General features: G+C 42.6%; 2 protein-coding genes across 3 annotated transcripts; one reads left to right on the top strand and one right to left on the bottom strand.

Annotated features, from left to right (window-relative positions):
- Positions 1 to 244: 244 nt before the first annotated feature.
- On the bottom strand, positions 245 to 15342 carry SDHA (succinate dehydrogenase complex flavoprotein subunit A). Its single transcript, XM_030964212.1, has 15 exons — positions 15268 to 15342; positions 12538 to 12624; positions 12088 to 12249; positions 11172 to 11315; positions 10876 to 11040; positions 9611 to 9759; positions 8226 to 8350; positions 5925 to 6093; positions 5158 to 5353; positions 4175 to 4346; positions 2746 to 2864; positions 2275 to 2386; positions 1569 to 1699; positions 931 to 1044; positions 245 to 595 (listed from the first exon to the last, which is right to left on the bottom strand). The coding sequence occupies exons 1-15, from the start codon at positions 15340 to 15342 to the stop codon at positions 509 to 511; spliced, it is 2007 nt and encodes a 668-aa protein (XP_030820072.1). The 3' UTR covers positions 245 to 508.
- Positions 15343 to 15461: 119 nt separating this feature from the next.
- CCDC127 (coiled-coil domain containing 127) lies at positions 15462 to 21156 on the top strand. 2 transcript variants are annotated; one of them, XM_030944066.1, is made up of 3 exons: positions 15462 to 15944; positions 16255 to 16383; positions 17591 to 21156. In XM_030944066.1, exons 2-3 carry the CDS (start codon positions 16263 to 16265, stop codon positions 18262 to 18264), a joined length of 795 nt encoding a protein of 264 aa, XP_030799926.1. In that variant the 5' UTR covers positions 15462 to 15944; positions 16255 to 16262; the 3' UTR covers positions 18265 to 21156. The 2 variants fall into 2 exon arrangements, with proteins under 2 accessions (XP_030799926.1, XP_030799927.1); XM_030944067.1 differs by lacking the exon at positions 15462 to 15944 and adding an exon at positions 15987 to 16001.
- The last annotated feature ends 2671 nt before the right edge of the window (positions 21157 to 23827 follow it).

The raw sequence follows: 23827 nt of genomic DNA on the forward strand, positions 1-23827 counted from the left end.
ACAGGATCACATCTAGGCACATCTCCAGAGAAGGAGATTCCACAACCTTTTTCGACAGCCTGTTCCAGTGCTCCACCACTTTCAAAGTAAAGATCATCTTCCTCATAGTTAGATGGAAGTTCCTGTGCTTCAGTTTGTGCCCGCTGCCTCTTGTCCTTTCACTGAGCACATTTCTTGCTCTTAAAATACGGAAATAACTACGCATTCACAATAAGAGCTTTGTAATTATATACAGATCAGCATATTCAAATACAAGACTTGTAATGACTTTATTTAGACACATTTTGTGTTTTCGCGGGCCCTTTTGACAGATGAGTGAAAGAACATAAGCTGTTCTACATTCCACTTTTAATAAATGTACAGTAAGCCACAGCAGAATACGAGCTGGAGAAAAGTTTTGTCAGCATTTTCCATTCAGCGCAAAGTGCCAACACTATTTTGGTTTGCTTGTGCTATGCTTATGTACACTGGCCCCTCTGAGAGAGGGCTTCAAGTGAGATGGAAGCTGCTAGTATGAGCGGATGGCTGGTGGGACGGTCTGGCAATCTTCCTCATTCAAAGTCTTGTCGATCACTGGTCTGTATTTCAACGTAACCTAAAGTAAAAGGGAACAAAGAACTTCAGGACAAGAGGATTAGAGAATGAGATCCAAAAAACCCCAACAGTTAAGATTTTTGTTGGGTCAGAATTCAGTTCTATCTTTGAAATACCATAAAGCTGTTCTACTAAACACCCAACAGCACATTTTGTCACCATTGGAAGAAAAAAAGCTTTTGAACTAGTCTGACACAAGGGGAAGCGCAATTCCACCTCAAATAGCAAAGTCACTTCCCAGAGATCAACAGTGCAGGATTATCACAATTTCCAAGGCTGTTTATGAGAACAGCTGTTAACAGCAAAAAAGATCCTCAAGCACCAAGCTCAAAGTACCTTCCCAGTCGGGATATCCACATATGACAGGGTGTGCTTTCTCCAGTGCTCCTCAAATGGCTTCCGCTTTTGGCCTTGGAGCGGCTTAGAATAGTCAAATTCATCCACCCGTAACTAGGGAGAAAATGAGATTAGTACAAACCAGAAGCTCTATCTGCAAATCACTTCACAACCACGAGATCAGCTGCATTTCACTTACACCTGCAACCCAGCATGTCTCTGAACAGACAGCAAGCTTTCTCTTAACACTGCCCATGTCCAATTTGAAATGCTCAGGCTTAACAAGAGCTCTACGGTAACTTTCCTTGCATAAGACAATTATTCTGTTTATGCATCTTTACATCCTGCTTATGCATCCATGATATTATTACTATAGTCCTGGTTTAGAGGTCTCTAATCACTCATAGGTATACATGGAGCAACTCTTTTCAAGATCATTCCCAGTGTTCCATGTATTGGTCCTTTTATAAATAACAAATAAGAAGAGACAGAGCAGAACAAATAGGACCCCAAAAAATACTACACTAATCTTAACACTGAAGACTGCATTTGAAGATGTTACAACTTTAAATAATCCATCTGAGGGCACATAACAAGGAGATTCAATCCTACATTCAGGTCACAGGAAACATTTATACCTTATAATCCTCTCTGGCATGGGCACCTCGGGACTCTTTGCGAGCCTCAGCACCGTAAATGGTTTGTAGAGCACAAAGCATCAGGTTCTGCAGTTCAAGGGTCTCCACCAAGTCAGTGTTCCACACAATACCTGGTAAAATATTAAAATACTATGGAAGATGGTCTACAAACAAGAGAAATATGTGTGAGTGAAACAAAAGTGCATCATCAGTTGCACTTAAATAACCAAGTTCTCTTAAGATCAACAGTGACATGGCAGTATCTGTCTGCATTGTGATATCTGCTCAGCTGGAGAATGAAAACTGAGTGTTCAGTCTACAAATAGTCTTGCTACCTCTTTGCAACTCCCAACTTTCAGAAGATACTGACAAAGTTCTTCATTCATCTTGGTATTTGGATAAGTTCACATGTTCTGAGGGCAGTTTGTACCTTACACATGTAAATCCAATTTCAATCTCTGCTTCTTTGAAAGATTTTTCAACCAGAAAACAACTGCAAAGGTCAAATATTTACCTGATTACTATGTTTAGTAAGTAGGGCTCTACAAAATATTTTGAAAGATTCAAAATGGTCAAAATCTTCAACTAAAAAGTCAAGAAACACATTAGGTTTACAGGAAAAAAAAAAAAAAACAACCACAAAGCCACCCACCAACACTCTTCCCAGAGTACTCTGGGCAAGGTGTGGTCTTTGCTATCAAATTACCTCTGTCGAAAGTCTTTAGATGAGCCAGATCACCATAAATCTGGCTAAGCTTCTCACAGCCTTCTTGGAGTACAGAACCAGTACGAAATACAGCAGCATGGTTTTGCATTGCCTGCAACACAGTAAAACAAAATCAGTTGGATGTGCTGCATATGTAACTTCCTTAGCTCCAGAAGAGCTTGATACAGAGCTGTTCTGAGCTCAAACTTGTCTGCAGCCTGAAAAACCCCACATTCTTCCATTCACCCCAAACAACTGAAACCCCACTCTATTATACAGCGGGTAAACTACACAAGGGAATGACCATGAAGAAGGAATTAACAAGTGATACAACCTTTGTTTAAGACACACTCTTCTCATCCACTTTTTCTTCTGCATGGCAAATCCTGAAGTGCACTTTGCCAAGTCACCAAACCTCACAGTTGCCTGCAGCTTGTCCCACCCTATCCCTGAGAGCTTCCCCAGGCTTACCTTCTGCATGTTCAGTCGCACTTCTGAGGTCCTTATGCTTCCATTAGCAAACCTTAACTTGTCAAGATTAGCAACTGACTCTTCACCAGCATTTGGTTTAATGGGGGGAACTGGCTCTCCTAATAAGAAAATTTCAGTAAGTTTGGTGGCCAGGCTTGGGTTTGGTTTCTGGCAGTTTCAGAGACTATCAATTACTAAAAATCAGATTTAAGTAAAACATAATCTGTTTTCTTCCTCTGAGGTGCGCATTAAGTGTAACTTTCCTGAAGTTCCACCAATTGTATCCATGTACTTAAAAGTTCACAGTGGAATATGAATCCCATTCTTTCCTACAACAATTAATAAAGATTTTATAGGTTTGGCAAAATTCTGCTGTTCATTCCTTCAAAGCAGGATGAAAATTCTTCTAAACTACGGAATAAGCCCATGGTCCTTACCACCTACTGCTATGCTTCCTTGTCTCCTCAGTCCCAAACCTCCCACCTTTTCTTGGATGTGTAAGGGACAGGAACAGTCAATAAGTCTGGCAGTTAGACATGAGCTCTGCATCTTGCCTCTAATGCTGGAAGCCACATGATACTGGGCAACAAAGCAAACACAGCATCTTACCAGCACAGTTCATCTCACATGTAGCTTTGCATTCAGATTAATAAACCCTCCTCTACAACTTCTAACGCTAAAGAGCCACAGAAGGATTCAAAAAAAAGTTGGCACAAAGCCAGACCAAATAGGCACCACATGATCTAGGCTGATTCCATGAGGAATCATCAGTCTCAGCAGTTGGTGCAGTTTGGACATTAAGCAATAAGAAAACAGATGACTACTTGTGGACTCCAGCTGCTCTGGCAATGTAACTGCCACATCCAGTATTTTGTTGGGGGTTGGAAGGGAGGGCTTGCTTCTTTGTTTTCTCAGGTCAACAACTGTGTCTGAACCAGATTATTTTAAAATATGTAAGATTCAGCAGTGAGACTCCAGTGAATGAGATATTGCAATTTTTACTATCTCTCTCTCACCACTTGCACATCAGTCCTTCTTATAAATAAATCAGCAAGGTGGCAGCAAATTCCACTACACAAAAGTGCCAAGTGTAAGACAGATTACACTTAGATGTAGAAGATGATGCATGTAGAAAATACAGACTTCACATTCAATAGTCTGTGTTAACTTGTCAAAAATCCTAAGTGCTCTTGCCAATAGCATTAGCCCAATTCTAGTTTTCAAAGGATCAAGTACAAAGCAAATAGCAATATCAAAACATTTGCCTGGCATAGAACATGCCTACCAAAAGCATAAACACCGATTTCTTCCTTTTCTAACAAGTAAGAGCCTATGAGTATCATTCTAAATTTGAATCAGGTAGCAATAACTCTTCATTGGGCAGAAATTACATCATAAAGGCAAATGCCTCTAGAAAAGTGAGACTTACCAGGCTTGCATGTACTTGCAATAGTCAGGGCACAAGCACGACCGAAGACCACCAGGTCCAGAAGGGAGTTTGCTCCGAGTCGATTTGCGCCATGGACGGATGCAGAGGCCGCCTCCCCGCAGGCGTACAGGCCAGGCACCACCTTGTCCTGTCCATTCACGTGTGTGATCACCTGCCACGGCACACACTCCATCAATGCTCAGCCACTGGAAACACTTTGACACAGTGCTAACCTCCTCATCTGCAAAAGCCACGTGCATGGAAGGGTGCAACACAGCAACCTAAAGTTTCTTCTGCCTCTGAACACGGAATTATCTTAGCTCTAAAGGGCAAGGAGAAATGTATGCAGATACATACATTTACATCTGTATGTAAACACAGACAGGGCTAAACCCCAAGATTTCCCTACATATTCTTATGAAGAGTGCATAGTTCTGTTTCACCACAATTCTGCAGCAAGTCAGAAATGCACAGGCATAAAGTCTGATCTGCACATACTTCTAAGGCAAAATTTTACACTGAAATTTAACAAGTACATGAAGAGAAGAATTCAGTTGACACCATCACATTGATTTCCAACTAGTGTCAGTTGGAGGATCTCCTTTGGTGTTTAGATTACATAAACTACAGAGGAATAATTCACATTAACTCATGCTACAGAATGCAACTGAGGCCTACTTTGAGCTATGTTCAATTATATTATCCTCAGCTCAACTAACAAAGAATTACTGTCAGTAATTTCATTTTAGATGTTTCTTGGAACTCCCATCTCTAGATGGACTGGAACATGGTTATCAAGTTATTTTAAAAAACCAAAAAGATTGTGTGTTTTAAGTACTCTGACATCATTATTATATTATTATTAGAAATGGTATTAATCATCCGTTCATTTATAAAAAACATTCTTAATGCTTTCCTATTTGGAAAGTAATTTCCTAGTATGACGATGAAAATAGAACCCAAAAGTGACGTGTATTCCTCACCTGTCCCTTGTAGTTAGTGGGAATACCTCCCATATTATAATGCACAGTAGGCAGGACAGGGATAGGCTCTTTAGTGACATCGACTCCAGCAAATATCATGGCTGTTTCGGAAATCCCTGGGAGACGGGTGGCCAGCTGCTGCGGTGGCAAGTGGTGCAACTGCAAGTACACATGGTCTTTTTCAGGACCACAACCCCTAGCAAAAAAAAAAACCAACACTGGAATAAATAACAGGAATTTACAAACACTAGTAGCATTTCTAATCCAGTTTGTTCTATTTGTGAAAATAAACAGGTTCTCTTTCAAATATTATCTGACAAAAATTAATATCTAGCATATTTAATAAGACTGTGGCACTTGGATGAATTGAGGCCATTTTCCAACTCCCAGCTTTCTTTTCACAGTAATTCACATTATTTAAGATTTTCAACTATTATATCTCTGCAGAAATATGTAAAACTTGGTAATCAGCCAAGAGAACAGCACCAAATAATTTCGTCTGTAGTAAGAGCATATACATTAAGCTTGTTTGAGCAAGTGTCTCTAGACACACTGAATTCAAACAGGAGACTCTTAACATCATCTGTTCTCTGTCAGTATCATTAGGAATTAACAAGATTTTCTGCCTTACACACAGAGATCAGCTTAACAGTCATTAGAGCTCACTCTCATGAATTACCATGTGCTTATCAAATGAACTATTGCACTTCACAGTCTAGCATGATTAAGAGTTCATTCTGCAGCTTTGTGAAGAGCATTTAACTAACCTTCCTTCACGGATTTCTATGGTCATGGAACGAGACACTACATCCCTGGAAGCCAGATCCTTGGCAACAGGTGCATATCTCTCCATGAATCTTTCACCTTGACTGTTGATCAGAATGCCTCCCTCTCCACGACATCCTTCTGTGATAAGGCAGCCAGCCCCATAGATACCTGTTCAAGAATGAAAACACCATCAAAGGAGGTTTCTCCACACAGCTTCACAATCAGGATGAACACTGAATAAACAAGGTCTTCTCAAAGACCCTGTTTTATTTTATTCCACCCTAATCATACCTCTAGGAACTGTCCCTCAAGTGTTGTTATTCCTTTTAAACATTCTTTCCAAAAGGTAAGCAAGTTGATTTGAAACATCCACACTGTTTCAGATATTAAAACTGGAAGTGATCTGCAACTATCAACACATCAGGAGAATTTTATTAAGACCTTGTACACCTTCAGCAATTATTTTAAGATTTTTAATAAACCAGAAGTTAATTATTTCAAGGTCCATTTGCTCATTTTTGTTCCCTCTTCTGTGCTGAAGCAGTACAAGATGGCTTCAAATCCTGTGGAACATAAAAGCTTACTTGCAAACTAACTCATGCAGTTCACTTGATAATTATCTTAAAAGCTACAGAATTATCATACAAGCAGTGAAGCTTCTTTAACTAGAAAAACTTTAAGTAAAAGGAACATTGGATCTTTATGGTATAACAATAACATTGTAAAATTATAGAAACCATTTACATAAATCGCATCATGAATTAAAATGAAGCATTTAATTAGCTACAAATCTAGTTGGTGATCATTGTTATCCACAATTCAGGTACTGATCACATGCTAGAATAGCACAGTTCTACATATATATATAGACCTTAACTTCAACTACCACACTTCACTGAAGATGCTAGTATATAATTCCCTAACATTTGCACCTATCCCATTGCTCTTGTATCTAATATGAAACCCCTTAAAACATTAAGGACAATGGAAATATAAGTTTAAGAGGTAGTTTCAGCTTGTAATTCATAAAACTTCTTACTTAGCATTTTAAGTACAGCACCTCAAAATATTAAACACTGCTCTTTAAATTAGAACAGCTGAGACTTTTCTCACATTGTATGTCTTACTCTCAAATTTATATTCAACAACAGCTTCAGGCAAGTCTAAACCCATGTCACAAGCAACTTCTCAAACTCCGCAGAAAAGTGGAAACTGACTTGAGCCCATCATGCTTGAGGTGACCTCATGCTGGTGACCTGCTACTACAGGGGTTCCACAAGGCTTTGTCTTAGGGCCTGTGCTCTTCAACATCTTCATAAATGACTTGGACACAGGACTATAAGGGATACTGAGCAAGTTTGCAGACATGCAAAACTGGGAGAAGCTGTTGATTCCGTCAGAAGCAGGGAGGCTGTGCAGGGAGACCCCAACAAATTAGGAGTGCTGGGCAATCACCAACTGTATGAAGTACAAAAAGGGAACTGCTGGATTCTGCACCTGGGATGGAACAACCCTGGATGCATGGACAGACTGGGGAAGGAGATGCTGGGAAGCAGTGCCATGGAAAGGGACCTGGGGGTCCTGATGAATGGCAAATTGACCATGAGTCAGCAGTGCCCTGGCAGCCAGGAGGGACAAGCATGTCCTGGAGGGCATCAGGCACAGCATCACCAGGGAAGGGAGGGGATTGTCCCACTCTGCTCTGCACTGGGGCAACCTCACCTCAAGTGCTGGGGGTGGTTTTGGGTACCACAATACAAGAAAGACATTAAACTATTGGAGAGTATCCAAAGGAAAGCAACAAGGATGGAAAAGGGCCTTAAGGGGAAGTTGAATGAGAAGCAATTGAGGTCACTTGGTCTGTTCAGCCAGTAGGAGACTGAAGGGAGATCTCAATGCAGTCTGCAACTTCCTTGTGAGAGGAAGAAGAGGGGCAGGCTTCTCTGTGGTGACCATTGACAGGACCCAAGGGAATGGCCTGAAGTTGTGTCAGGGGAGGTTTAGACTGGATATTAGAAAAAGATTCTTCATCCGGAGGGTGGCTGGACACTGGAACAGCCTCCTCAGGGGAGTGGTTACAGCACCAAGCCAGATAAAGTTCAAGAAGTGTTTGGACATTGCTCTCAGGCACATGGTGTGACTCTTGGGGTGTCCTGTGCAGGGCCAGGAGTTGGACTCGATGCACCTGATGGGTCCCTTCCAACTCAGCATATTGTGTATTCTGTGACATTTTAAAACAACATAAAAATCTGTTCAACTCATTAAAAATAATATTGTAAGCACTATTTCCTATTCAGTACCTGTAGGGTGAAACTGCACAAATTCTAAGTCCTGGCAAGGGAGCCCAGCTCGTGTGACCATGGCAGTGCCGTCACCAGTACTGGTATGAGCAGATGTGCAGCTGAAGTAAGTGCGGCCGTACCCACTGCAGAACACAAAAGTTAACAGAATTAACAGGAAGAAAAATTAAAACAACACTACAACACACCACTAACTATGCTGTTTGCAAGACAGTGGAAAGGGTTAATAAGAAAAGCACTTAAGTTTTACCATCTCCTGTACTATTTCAACCAAAAGAAAACAAAACTGGTTTAGCCAAGTTTTGCTCAACCATACTTGAAAAATGGCTGGTGACAGAAGGTTGAAGAAAAAGAAAACCAATTCCAAAGCAGGATGGTTAGGTTAATATCAGAAGCCTTTCTGCCAGGACAAAAAAAGGTGATCTCAGAAAGTTCTCTCAATCCATACCATTCCATTTCATTTGAACAATCAATAGCAGTTTTATTAAAAATAGTATATAATGATGGTTGAGATTGCCCATATTGCCCTGGTTTTATATTCTTAGATTTAAAAACTTGGTTGTCCACATATTAAATATGAATTATTATGTTGCAAACATCTAGGTTAACCTCCAACATTATTGAGAACAGCCAATCAGCCCAATTTCAGGACAAACTCTCAGGAGAAATAGCAATGTACATATTCCATGTACCTCAAAGTACACAAGCATGAAAAACACATCAGAAAGACAAATTATGCAGGCAACCTTTTATAAATTTATTTACAAGTGTATCTTTCACAGATACATTTATAAATATTTTTCATATTGAAATAGATAGGAGAGTGCCATAAGGAGCAAAATACTAATGCAAATAGCATACTAATATACATATACAAACTTTGCAACCAAGTAATGTTAAGTTACACTCATAATATGATAGTTTTATCCTAGAACAGTTAGAATTACAGTGGTAGTATCTTAATGAAATAGAATCTCTGGAATTTTGACAAAAGCTGTTTCCTACAGGAAGCTCAGAACTCTACAGACAGACATGTTGGCAGCATTGCCAAAATGTCTGTTTTAAACAGCAGGTTTTAAAAACTGAAGACCATCTGAATCATATATATTACTCTTACACATTCTTACTTTATGTCATTGTTCTAGAATTCAAAGTTAGACCTCATACCAAATTTATACTCGGTCACAGAATTAGCATGTGCCCTTTTTCAGAGGGAATGACTGAAATCAGTTATATTCCTCTCAGTGTGGGGGGAATGAACCTATAAATTATGTTCAGTCAATGTATCTTCTCCACACTGTGGATCTGAAAACATGTACAAGCACACAAACTTCCAGCTGGTAACACTCCCAAGTTTTGGTCCTTCACCACAAATGTTACATTACCCAGTGGCAATGACCGTGTTCTTTGCTCTAAAACGATGAATGGTTCCATCTTCAATGCAGAGGGCAATAACACCACGGCATTCTCCATTCTCCATGAGTAAGTCCAAGGCAAAATATTCAACAAAGTAGCTTGTATCATATCGTAGAGACTGGAGGAAAATTACAAAAGGAACTTTTACTGAAGAAAAGTCTCTTCAAAACTGTCACTGCACATGGGCTCTATCAGGATAAAAAACATCCCCACCAACTCTCAGGGAAGACCGTTTCCTCATAACTATTAAAGAATTTGTTAATTAATCTATTCTAGCTTTAAAAGACACAAGTAGTGGCAAAAGCACTGAATTCTGAGCAGTCAGGAGCTAGGCAGCAGGACTTCTCATTTCAGTCTACACTTGGCAACACATTAACCAGCTGCAGTGCTCCCTACATGTAGAAGCACGCTGCACTTAAGCTCTCCCAGAGAAATGAGAAACACCTCCAGGAGCCCAATAAACCAGCAGGAGCAGCAGGCACTGAGTCAAGCATTCTTTCATGCCCTCAGGGATCAGGGCAGTGTTTGGCAGCACCGAGCATTTGTATTGCAGCAGCACACACACTGCAAGCCTTGAGGAGAGCAATTAGCTGGCTACCAAGTAAATAAAAAACAGTAGCTACCAGGTACTTGGATTTCTGGTTGCAAGTAGCTCACTACCATTTTCAAACAGCCATCACTTCCCTCAATTATGGTTTGTAGAATTAATAGGCAGACAAGCTGGAACACTGGTCACTTACTTGCCAAAGAACAAACTCAGGAATGCACAACCAGCCTTAATTCATTTACACCTTGTTTCCCCCTCCTCCCAGTTTGAAGATGAGTGAAAAAAAAATGCTGGCTTGTACCTCTTTCAGAGTTCCCCAACGCTGCTGTGTCAAATTTTTGGAAAAAAAGGGCTTTTGGGGAAAAGTTTACATAAATTCTCTTTGGGTCTAGTTAACAGACACAAAAGTACTAACAGTGCAGAACTAGTCCAGACCACAAAGCTGACACTGTACTAATTTACTAATTAGCATCTATTGTCTTCATCCCTCCACACTGCCTCAGGAAGAAGATAACCCAGAACTGCTATAAGCCATTCCCCTGGAATCCTCATTTGTATGTGACCAGTTACATGTTTGTTTGGTTTGGGTTTGATTATCTTTTTTCAAACTCTGGGGGTAAAAAGGAAAAAAAAATTAGTAAATGTAAACACAAAACCCCAAACCAAGTTAACTTCACAACTTCTTACCCTGCCATACAGAGTATGTAAGAGTGAATGTCCAGTCCTGTCTGCAACGCAACAGCATCTGTGGGCCTGTCCTCCTTTTCCAAACTGAAGACTCTGTCCACCAAATGCACGCTGATAGATTTTTCCTTCTTCAGTTCTGCTGAAGGGCATCCCGTAATTTTCCAGCTGTTGAACCCAAATACAAGCATCAGAAGCTCTTGTGTATCACAACAAACGAGTTATTTTAAGGAGATCTCCTTGGAAGCCAGCCTGTGTTATTTATAACTACAGCTGACATCAAATCCCATGAGTCTCACCTCTATCACCGCAGCTGGGGCTTGCTCAGTCATGTAGTGTATGGCATCCTGGTCACCCAGCCAGTCCGACCCTTTCACTGTGTCATAGAAATGCCACCTCCAGTTATCATCCTCCATGTTCCCCAGAGCAGCATTGATACCTCCCTGAAAATGAAAATCCATTTTCCTGGAATTACATTACTTAAATACAGCTTTAGTAGGTTTACCTCATTTCTATTAAAAATCACATACCAGATATGCACCTGTGTACAAGAACTATAGTCAAGCCAGATTTAATGAGGCTGTGAAACTCCTCAGTTTCACAATGGCTTGTTCTTCTTTTTTCTGTAATGCAGTGAATCACAGTTACACTTCAGGCAGAGAAGCAGCACTGCATTTTGATAATGTTTAGAAATGGGGAAGAAAAAAGAGGCAGTATGATGAAATAAAGACATAAGGGGAAATAAGGGTTTTAAGAACAACTGCAAGTGAGATTAAAAAAATGTGTCTTGCAATGTCATTAGTTTGGAAGCAAAATGAAATGTACCTGCTACCTAATATGAAGTCTGGCAGTTACAAATTCATGGTTAAGCTCTGATGATTCTAGAGATCTTTCCCAAAGTTACTGATCCTGTGAATTTATTATATACTACCCTTTAAAAAAGTTTCAACTAAATATGTGATATTTATAAATAAGAAGCATGGCCTTGAAACAAGGTGTTCAAGTGCCCCATTCCTAGAAGTTTTTAAAGCCAGGTTGGATGGGCTCCTGAGCAACCTAATCTAATGTGTGGAATCCCTGCCCATGGCAAGGCCATTGGAACTGGGTAACCCCTCAAGTCCCTTCCAACTCAAACCATTTTATGATTATTCTACATCCAAGTCAGCTTTCTGACAGCAGGCATTCTTTAAACATTTGTTCTGCCTCATTTCTCACCTGTGCAGCAACAGTATGGGAGCGGGTGGGGAACAGCTTGGTAACACAGGCTGTGTTAAACCCAGCTTCTGACAAACCAAAGGCAGCCCGCAGACCTGCTCCTCCTGCGCCCACAACAACTGCATCAAACTCATGGTCCACTACTGGGTATTGTGTAGAAATCTGGAAAAATAAATCATTTTGTTATGATCAAAACAGTTCAAGGTAAATCAAAAAAGTTTCATAAAAACACAAGCAGGATAGGTATAATGTTCTCAACAGACTTTTGCAGCAATTGCTACATCTGTTATACTCTCTTGCTTGGAAACTGTCATTAAAAAGAGCCACACACTTCAGCAACTCAGTCTCACAAAGCACCTGAACACAGCGCTCCAGTAAAAGCCTGAAAGCTTCACGCCTGTCAAGCATTAAGTGCTTGACTGAATCACAACACAAGAAGTACAGACGTACCGAGTCAGACACCTTCGTGGAGGCGTTTTTCTTTCCATAGACTGTGAAGTGTAAGTTCCGTGCAGGAGCCTGGCACGCCGCTGGCCACTACGGAAAGAAGCCAAGACAACTATTATGGAACGAATGTTTCCACAGGATAGACTTACGGGACTCTCAGCTACCCCACACTTGTAACAAATCTTCACTCACCACTGGTAGCACACACACAAGAGTATTAATGTATTCTAGAGCTACCTGTACTGAAGTTCTGGCTTTCCTATAATCATGCTATATAATCAAAAAAGGTTTGACTGATGTGAGAATAGCCTGCAGTTAAAAGGGTATTCCAGACTATCCATTATGGACTCCAGCAACAGTGACCAGCCTCTCAAACCTGTCTGAGGCTGCACCAACAGAAGAATATGTTTGCAATTAATGCTGAAGTATTCTTGCAGTTCCTTCATAATTAAGCAAAGATGAAGCTTTGTGGGAACCATGGGACGTAATGGAAAATTCCTCTCCTGCCAAGTAGTCCTCAGAATTTCAATTATTTCAGGTGGTCATAGTACTGAAAAAAAAGGCTGTAGGGAATGCTGTTCCAGCTGAGTGTTGCTTCAAAAGTCAGAGATATTTCTCTTATTCTTTATGAAATTAGTGACCAATTTAGAACCATTTATTAATACATAAACTTAGCACAAGGATGCAAGTCTTACCCTTCTGCAATGTCACTCCCTAGCCCCTGACTTGTTCAAAACCAAACCAACAAAAAAATACCACACCCAAACCTACTCAGTATGCCGTCTTTGCTTTGATAAGAATTAGTCTCCACCTCTCCAAGGTATCGGAATCTGGTATTCCTTCTTTACACAGTTCAAAAATCAAGCCTAACTCAGCATGTATGATTACTGAGAACAGCAACACAAAGACACATCAGGGACCTGTCCAGTGACATCAGCACTTCCATATTTGAAATATAACCTAAAATGCACTGGAGTGATATCTGCAGCTGTTACATTCACGGTCCCACCACTCTACAATATGCTAACAAGTGGCTCTTCCCTCCCCAAATGTGCACCTCTTCCCCCACCTCTGAAATGAATTCCAGTACACTTTCCTCGACCTAGTTTTATCCTTTCTCATACCAACTTCCTCAAATTATCTTCTTGTATAACAGCAAATCTACTGCATCATTACACTTGCTACCTCTGGTTTCTGCAACCATCTTGGAATGAGATCAGTTCCTATCACCTATTTATAAGGAGCTCCACCAGTACTCCCCTCCAGGCAGCTACTCTCTCCCTGTTCCACACTGTGTTACCAGGCTTTGAGCTCAAACAAAAGCCCACAAAGCAGAAAAAGATGTCACACTAAGTCTGAAAGAAACACTGACTGTAGTAATCCTGTATTTTTATGCCACCAGGAAGATCATGGCCCTTTTGAAACTAAAGGTTCAATCAGGGCCAGCTCACTGCCACCCAAAATACGGAGACACTCTTTAAACCTTTCCTTCTCTCTGCAGTTGTCTTTTCTGCACTTGCTCTGTAACACAAGTATAACTACAGCCCATTTTTGTAATACCAAGCTCGTTATGGGCATGCAGAATGGGAACAGCGGGAAGAAACCGAAAACTCCCACCTCACCATGGAGAAGAACAAGCCTTCACATATAACTCACAGCTCACAAACCTGCCAGACTCCTCAGCAGCCCTTCCAAGCAACTCAGATATACAGTGAGTATACTCAGTGGGAAGTATACTTCCAACACATGTCCAGAATCACAGAATACATTAGGCTGGAAAAGGTCTCTGAGACCATCAAGTGCAACCAATGACCAAACACCACCGTGTAAACTAAACCACAACACTAACTGTCACATCCAGCCTTTCCTCAGACACTTCCAGGAATGGTAACTCCACCACCTTCCTGGACAGCCCATTCCAATGTCTAGTCACACTTGCTGTGAAAAAATTCTTCCTGATGTCCAACGTGAACGTCCCGTGGCGCAGCTTGAGGCCATTTCCTCCCTTCCTGTCACCTTTGCTCAGGCAGTTGTAGAGAGTGATAAACTCCCCCCTACACCTCCTCCCTTCTTCCAGGCTTAACACCCCCAGCTCCCTCAGCTGCTCCTCACAGGACTCGTGCTCAGAGCCTTCACCAGCTTCACTGCCCTTCTCCGGACTCGCTCCAGCACCTCAATGTCCTTCGTGAAGTGACAAGCCCAGAAGTAAACACAGCACTCGAGGTGCGGCCTCAGCACGGCCGAGTACAGGAGCACAATCACTTCCCTGGTCCTGTGCGCACTTTTGCTCATACAGAATAAGTCTGCGGCGAGCTTTCTATCCCGGAGCTCGGGCCGCACCTGCTAGGCTCCTGCAGGGCCCTTCCCCAGCACATCCCATTCCCGCTGCCTCCCTCAAAACCCTGCTCAGGGCCTCAGGCTACGGCGCTCGCTTCCCGAGCCGGGAGGCGCGGCCCAGCCATGCCCACAGCCACCTACTCCCTGAACCTGCCTGCCCCCGGGACACGAGTTGCGCGGTCGGTGCCGCTCCAAAATAGCACCGGAGGAACCGAACCTGCCGGGGGTGGGAAGATCACCGGGCGACTCAAGGTCACGGAGGAGACAGCGGAGCCGGGCCGCCGCCGACGGGAAAGCAGGACAGATATAAGGGCAAGGACAGGGACAAGGACATGGACAGGGACAAAGGCATGGACAGGAGCAAGGACTGGGAAGAGGGCAGGGGCAGGGACTCACCGCCCGGGAAGCCGCGGCCGGGCGCAGCCAGCGCTTCGCCAGCCCCCGCGCAGCCGCCGCCGCCGCCGCCGCCATCACGCACCGCAGACTTGGGGTGGGGAGGGGGGAGCGGGCGTGAAGGGCGCACGCGCGGGGCTCGGCGGGACAGACCAACAGTGCCGCGAGGGGGAGCCCCGCAGAGCGATCCCACCCCGCCCAAGAGCTTCGTGACGGAAGATTTCTAAACAGCTCCTGTTTCGAGCGTAAAGAACATTTTTAAAAAATCGAAAACTAGAATTATGTTACTGCCGTTATTTTTCCCTGGTGATCTCCAATACTGTAAGAATCAGCCTCTTTGTCTCTCTGACACCGCCTGAAAGTTTGCGTAATAAACAGGCCAGAATCATGTTTTGAAGTTGTGGGAAAGACCATTTCGTAGACACGAGATTCGGACAGAAGGGTGAAGGAAAGACCGTGCTGTCCCTCTAGGACAGAAAGCAGGCTCGGCAGATCCAGACGGCAGCATTCAGATGCAGCTCACGGCAGCCTCTGGCCCGCGGCGTTAATGGAATAAAAAGGGCCCGGCAGGGGCGGGGACGGACGTCCGGCAGCGCTCCAGGCTCGGGCCAGCCCTGGTGTTGTCCACCCCCTTTTTCTCCCGGCTGATGGGCCGGGCCGGGAGGGGGCGGGGCCGGCAGGTGAGTGGCAGCGCCAGGGGCTCGCGCTCTCCCGGGCTCGTGCGTGGGGGTCCCGCCGTGAGGGGAGCGGGAATGGGAGCGGAATGGGAATGGGAATGGGAATGGGAATGGGAGCGGGTCTGGCAGGCCGTGTCGCGGCCGGGCTGCCACTCAGGACGCGGCCAAGCCCCCAAGTGTCGAGGCCGCCCTTCTAGAGGCTTGGGCAGAATTCCCAGTCCCCCAGCGGGAGGAGGCGGTGGCGGCGGCGGCAGAAGCGGCCCCGGCCCCTCTGCGCGCTGCTGAGGCCGCGTCTTCCCTCTGTGCATCGCAGGTGCCTTCATGAATAACTTAAATGACCCTCCCAACTGGAACATCCTGCCCAATCGGCGCGATCCCGGCGGTGACGGCAGCCGCTGGAATTACGCCCTGCTGGTGCCCATGCTGGGCCTGGCCGCCTTCCGTGAGTAGCGCTGGGCCCCGGCCCCAGGGGGCTCCTGGAGCCATGCCCGGCCTGGGCACGGCCCCGGGCCTCCTTGTTTATAGCGCTGTGCACAACCAGCGCTGTTGGTATCGCTAAGGCTAAGACCACTTTTCACACTGTGGAAAACGTGTATTTTATGATTGGCTTTTTGCAAATATTACAATGAATATGATATGTGTTGTGTTAGAAAGTAATGCTGTATTAATTTTCTTAAGTAGTGTGTTAAATACAGTTTTAGGTTATAAAAAAATGTTAAAACAGAAACTATGCTATGCAGGATACTTTTTCTAAAGAAAGGACTTGCAGAGAGATAGCAGCCACAGGACACCTAAATCTTTCAGAGAAAAAGAATTTATTGCCCTCTTATCAGAAGAAATTAACTTCTTCCCACCTCGAAGGCGCTGTTAGGATTCAGAGGAAGAAGTTGACGATGACCAGACAGAATCCTGTATTTGAATAGAATTTATGCATCATGTATGAGGTGTATGAATATGCAACAGGCTACTGTTTTTAAGGGTTAATCCTCTGTTAACATGTGTCCTTTTTTGGACTCGTGATGTCCAGAAAAAGGTACCCGGACATCCGTAACTCTTTGTCTCTGTTGTCTCATATTGTCCTAATTCAAATTGTCCAAATTATTACTACTCTAATTGTATTACTATTTTTATAACCATTTTATTACTGTTAAACTTTTAAAATTTTAAAGACAAGTGATTGGCGTTTTTCACAACACACGGTGACAAATCCATATTTAATGAGCTCCAATATACAAAGCTCTCTCAAGAAAAATGGACACAGGGTGTGCTGGAGAGCCCAAAGGTAACAATGCTAGATGTTGCTGATGTATTTATTTACTGTGCCTAGAAAGTTTTCCATGCAGTATCTGCATCGGAAACCTCCAGTTTGTTTCTCCATGACTTTATTTTCCTTCTCTAATCTAAGTAGTGCTACTATAGACAGTAAAAGAATAGAGGTATTTTATTTCAGAGAAAGCATGAACATTTAAAGTGACTCACTGTGAAATAAGGACCACAGAAATACATTTTGTGGGGACATGTAAATAGAAGTGAAAGGCAGAAATAAAGTTTTTTATCACTTAGTAGCTTCATTCAGGCATAGCTAATTAATCATACCCCTCACTGTTACATGTTATACTTGTATCTGAAATATCATTTATATGTAATAGGTTGGATCTGGACCAGAGAATGTCAGAAAGAAATAGATAAAGAAAAAGAGGAGTACTACAGAAAAGAGTCAGCTTTACAAAAAGACCTGGAAGGCAAATACCGGGATATAATCACGGAGAACCGCCGCGCTGTCGCTCACCTGGAGGTGGAGCTGGAAAAGGAACGCAACAGGACCCTGAGCTACCGGGAAGCCCTCGTGTCCCAGAGCCGCAAACTAGTGGAAGAGAGGAGGCTCCTAGAACTGGAGCAGGAGAAGTTGGAGCAAGAAAAACAAGTCCTTTTGCACTCTGGAGCAGAAGGTACCTTGTACCAGAGTTGCTTGGCAAAGGAAGAAGAGTGGCAACAGAGAGCCAATATTTTACTAAAAGAATTTGAAGAGGGACTGAAGGAAAGACAGGACATCTACTGCAGTCTTATAGTGCCCAGAAGTCAGAGACTAGAAATAGAGAAAAATCTGCTAGTTAAAGCAGCAACTAATCCTGTTGCTGTGGCTTTACATGTGGAGAGTGGCTTACAAGATATTTTCAAACATGATAACTACTGTGGCAATGTGCTGAACAGAACCAGAAGTCAAAATGGAAAGCTTATGTGGCTGTATCTGAGATACTGGGAACTAGCTGTTGAGCTGCAGAAATACAAGAGGGTAGAAAAGGCCATGTTAGGAAAACGCTAAGTAGGGGAAGCAGTGGGATCCACCATGCATGGTAGGGACAATCACAGTTGTAGTCCAAAGCTGTTAAATTCTTCTGCTGTGTTGCTGTCTCCTCCTCCTTGCACTTGTGTTTGCATGGGATGTGTGCTGTGCTGGTGCCTTTCCTCTCACTAACAGCAGATGCTCTGCTGAGCTGTGCATGCTCCTGAGCTCTGTGGGTGTGTGTGTGTTGCAGTGTAGAGATACGCCAACTCCCCAGGTGTCAGAAGCAGCAAAACAGAACTCAGATTAGAGGGATTTGCCTCATTTATGGTCACACTCCAGCAGCAGAGAATGGTCGTTTGTCTCTCCCAGGTGTGGTAGCACATTGTGCTCCTTATCCCTGACATTTTACATGGTGTCTCAAGATTGTCTTTTTTTATTACTATTATTTTTTAAAAATTTGTTTAGGCAAGACTGATTTTGAGGCAGGTGTTTGGGAGAGATGGTGCTGGAGCCAGCTGCTTGACACGTAAATCTTCCCTGTCTGTGTGTTCAAATATATAAATATATATATATGAATATATACATACATATATACCTATGTGTGTGAATGTATGTGCGTGTGTAAGTGTGTGTGGAAGTATTCTGAGGGTGGAATAGATTGATCCTGTTTCAGATTAGTCAGTCTTGCATTGTCTTCCAGCTTAATATACATATAGTGCTTTATGAATGAAACATCCAAAAGTTGCCAATCCAAATAACACATAAAGAAACAGATTGGTGTCTCATTGGCACTTGGGATTCATTATCAAATTCTAGGGAATGTATAAACTGGAAGTTATATTTTCAGATATTGAAGATACTTTAAGATTATTTCTTTTTTTTCTCAGTCAAGGTTTTAGTTGTAACCCAGCAATGTGCCACCATTATGGATGTCCCCGTGCTGCTGCTTCTGCCTCTCAGGGCACTGGCTGCCTCCTGGGTTGCTTGCAGGAACCTCCTTGCCATTGCAGCTGGCTCTGCTCCTTGGACAGGTCCTGTTTGTTATTTGCAGATGGGAGCATAAATGCAGCTTCCACTGGTAGCCACTGCTCTCTCTCCACCTGTCTCCCTTCTCCCAGAACTGAGGTACATATCCTCTTCTGCAGCTCTGGAATTTTGTGCTTGTGGTTCACCACTTTACACACACATGACCATGAAAGCCTACAGATATACAAGCTTTGCAAACTTTTAAGAAAGGGGGCTTTTTAATTTAGCTAGTAAAAAAAAAGATGTGGTAAAAAATAAAATAATAAATGGAATAATAAAAAATAAACATCTAGATTAAAAAAATCCAGCAACAAACAAAACTTTAAAACCCAGTGCATTTCAGTTTCTTACAACTTTGAGTATACTTTGGGTCCTTTAGCAGTAGGAACCGCCTTTTTTCAAACGTGCCATGTATTTAAAATACTAAGAACTTTTTTCTTCCCCCTTTCTAATACAGCCTTAGACCTCAAAGGGGCAGTGTTTACCCTTGTGTTTATAACATCTAGTCTTCACTGTTACTTGACTTTGATTAGTGCTGGTAGGTTGTCAGTTCATTAATTAGCAGTTTATTATTTACTGAGGACTAGACTTGACAAATGTGTTTGCACTAGGCAATCATGCAGAACCATGGTTTGGAAGCAATCCAAGCTAAGTGAATGCCCATCTTCCTGCAGATGTGGGGTTTTTCTCTTACTATTTTCTCCTGGTTTCATTTTAGTCTGAGCACAGAAGACAGCAGATAAATCTTTTGAAACAATATGCACAACTTAATCCAGTTACTAAGTAGAAATATCTAACATGAAGCAAAATTCCTGAGCAGAATAGACGTTTCCCAACTACTCAGTTTTCCAGTTGAGATTTTGCTCACCTTGATAGTACTAATTATACTGTTGTGTTGACTTATTAATCCTTTGTTCACACTGATTTTAAATAAATAAATAAATAAATAAATAAAGTTTTAGTAGACAAACTTGGAGGAAAAACGAGAGATCACAAACACCAGAAGGGCCACAGTTTGTCAGGGTGCCAAGCATATTCGGGTTGGGAGATGAGAACACAACTGAGTTGCTAATCGTGTGTGATACCCTGAGGCAAGCTGCTGCAGCTGGACATAGGCACACAGTCTGAGTGCCCAGGAGAACAAATTAGTTTGGATAACAGCCCCTGTGTAATTCCTTCAGGATGTGGAAAGTGACTGTCCAGCTGTGGCACACTTTGTACGTTCCTGCAGGCAGTTCAGCTGCTCAGCTGACCGAGAGCAGACAGTGAATCAGTGCCAGTGTATTTGAGATTGATGCCTTGAATTTGTGTAAGTTGGCCTTAAAAGATCAGAGGTGTTACGCTTTTTCATTTTTTCATAGTTTGTTATTCATATCACTCAAAGTATTTAAAGAAAATGTAATCAAGGGTAAAATGCTATTTTTTCAGTATGAATATGTACATTCAAGCCTTACACACTTGAATGTACAGGGTTGGATGCAATGTAGTAAAGGTATTCACTTTCCCTTTTTAGAAGTGTTATTTATTTGTACAGCTAATTGAACTGTTGTTCATGGACACTTTGAAAATCATCGTCTCAAGACAGAAGGGTTATTTCAGAAGGCTTTTTAAGTGTATAACTGATTTAGAATCATTGATCCTGTTAGTTTCTTCCAAAACTCATGTTTGTGGGTATGCAATGTACTTCTGAAATGTTCCCCCTTTGTAGGTTGTTATTCCGAAAATTCTAATGAAAGTTTTGTCTTGCCCAGCACTTTTCTGAATCGATTAATTGTTTGGAACTGCCCATATACATATGTAGAATGCAAGAATAATTTGTTTTCAAAGTATTTAATGAACTTATTTTTATTATAAAATTGTCACTCAGCTATTATACAATAACAATTAATAAAAACCTTTAAATATTTCTGCACTGTTTTATACCTTGGGCAAGGTGGGTGGGAGAACTGGAATTTACTACTTTATTCAGACTTTCCAAATGGTAAATTTTTTAAATTGGCATGTAAAAAGTTTTGGTCTTGGTGCTGAGAAAAGAATATAAGGTTTTTTTCTTAGGAAAGGACACTGTTAAACAGGTAAGTGCTGAGCATTAGCTAAAGATATGGGGTTGAAGGTGACCATCCCTCTGAAAGACTGGGAACATTCCTTCAACAGAGTGTTGTGTAGGATATTCTGCCCTCCTCCAGAATCCTTCAGATGTCTCATTCTGCATGTCAGCCGCTTTTCATTTCCCTCATCTTCTTGCTCTCTGTGAGGAACTGCAATCCAGCTGCTCTAAGACAGTGTTCAGACACTCTGGAAGTCCTTGTTGCTGTAATAAAGGATCTTCGATCTATTTGTATTTGACACAGTCCCTCACCATCCTCTGGCTCTACAAAGCACGGGTTTGAGCACTCCTGTGTGAGGATGAGAAAACTGAGTGATCCTCTGTAGAGGATACAAGGCAGAAACAATGGTCAGGGGTTCAGTTACTGGGGTGAAATCAAAGGAATTTGAATTATCGCTGTGAAAAGAGGATGAAAGGCAGGTTTACAGTTGCAGTTGTGGTGCAGGTGGATATGAAGGCTTTGCTGGTTTGCATGCCAAGGGCCACATTTAGTGGGCATTAATTTACGGTTTGGTCCAGGAGCTTTCCCCTGGTCACTGCCTCTCTGAGACAGCAAATGCACGTGCTAAGAAGTTTTTCACTGAAATTTAGCATAGCTCAGCAATGAGGCAATTGCCATTTCATAGCAAACAACTGATTGCTGCAACAAAAACTGGAAGTAAACTGAAGTAAACTGAATGTAAATGTGCTTCTGGAAACAAGGAGTCTGTGGATGGAAGAGTTTGGAGAGAGCTGATGGATTGTGAGAACAGTGGTGGCAGCTGTTCACGCTCATGCACCCCAACAGCCCTGTGCTGAGGTCACCCGGGCTGTCCAGCTGCTGGAAAAATGCCTCTTCACTCTTGTGTTCGTAACAGGTTTATATTTGTGAGATACCTCGCCTCTAAACTTATCGCAGTCAGAGCAAAATGCTCAGCTGCTGTGGTTGGTGTTCGTGTCGCTGGATGCTGCTTCCCCCTTGCGGCTGATGGCTCTTCCAGCCGGCAGCAGCAGCCGCATCCTCTGTTCCCGTGAGCTCCGCTGGAGCAGCACATTTCCTAATGCTACACCTCGGAGCTCTCTGGCCCAAATACCTCCGGGAGTAATAACAAGCAAGGTGAGCAAAACCGTGGTGTTCGGTGACCAAACCAGAATGAACTTGTCTCCACTGAGATGGGTGCTGCGGCAGATCTCTGTGTGAAGGTGGCAGGCACAGGGGATTGGGTTGGCTCAGCAACGTATTAGCACCTCATCATATTAAATCGTAAACTCGAATAAAGAACGCTGTTCATTGTTTAATGAAGATGGCAAGAAGCAATCTACAACTGTCAACATGTTCTGCTGACTGCTGGAGGAGAGACACTTGTGATGTGACAGATCCCAAGCAACAGCATTTCACTGACTAAGAAATTTAGGGGGAAACTGACCACCACAGAATGGTTTGGGTTGGAAGCACAACCTTTAAAACTTATCTAGTGCAACCCACCTGCAGTGAGCAAGGACATCTCCAAAGAGATCAGGTTGCTCAGAGCCCCATCCAACCTGACCTTGAATGTTTCCAGGGATGAAGCACCTACTACCTCTCTGGGCAACCTATGCCAGTGTTTCAAAACCGTTGTTGTAAAAAATTCTAACTTATGTCTAGTCTAAACCAACTCTCTTTTAGTTTAACACCATTATCCCTTGTCCTATCACAACAGGCTGCGCTAAAAATTTATTTCTATTCATAATAAGCCCCCTTGAAAGGCTAGAGTAAGGTCTCCCCAAATCTTTTCTTTTCCAGGCTGAACAACCCCAGTTCTCTCAGCCTGTTTTCATAGAAGAAACATTCCAGCCCTCCGATCATGAGATCAATTTGGTGCTGTCCACAGAATCATTTCTACCCCTCTGCTCCTTACCTGTATTTCCCCCTGAAGTTATTCCAAAGGTGAGACATGTCCAAAGATGGAAACAATATTTTGGTGATCTTCTGACTGTATATAGTGAAATATTAAAGACAGCACATCTATCTCCCTGATGTCAAAAAGAACAAAACACTAAAGCATGCTGCTGCTGGAGCTGATATTTCTTCAGTTAAATATTTATATATAAACTGAAGTAAATATTAGGCAAGCTACCAGTATAGACATAAAGATTGTGCCTCTTTCTGGGAGATAAAAAGGAGAAAGAGGTCATGTGGGCATCAGTGTCAGCTCAGTTCTGGATGAACTACACCAGACCTACTGTTCATAGCCTGTTCCCTTTAATTTTTCTGTGGCTAGGGACACTGCCACTTTCACAATAAAGTTTCTCAGCATGTCAGATTGCGAAGGAAACCTCTTGACACCATAAAACTACTCCAGAATGGGATGCATGTGGAAGTCACTGTGTGTGACATCCTACTTTTGCTGTGTTCCCAGTGGTCTGGGACAGAGTTCCAAAAACAGCTCAGTGCTGCCTTATTTCTCCCTTGCAGTGATACTTGTTGGCACAAGTTGAAACTTCTCT

Source organism: Camarhynchus parvulus, chromosome 2 (assembly GCF_901933205.1).
Source record: "Camarhynchus parvulus chromosome 2, STF_HiC, whole genome shotgun sequence".
Lineage (NCBI taxonomy): Eukaryota > Metazoa > Chordata > Aves > Passeriformes > Thraupidae > Camarhynchus > Camarhynchus parvulus.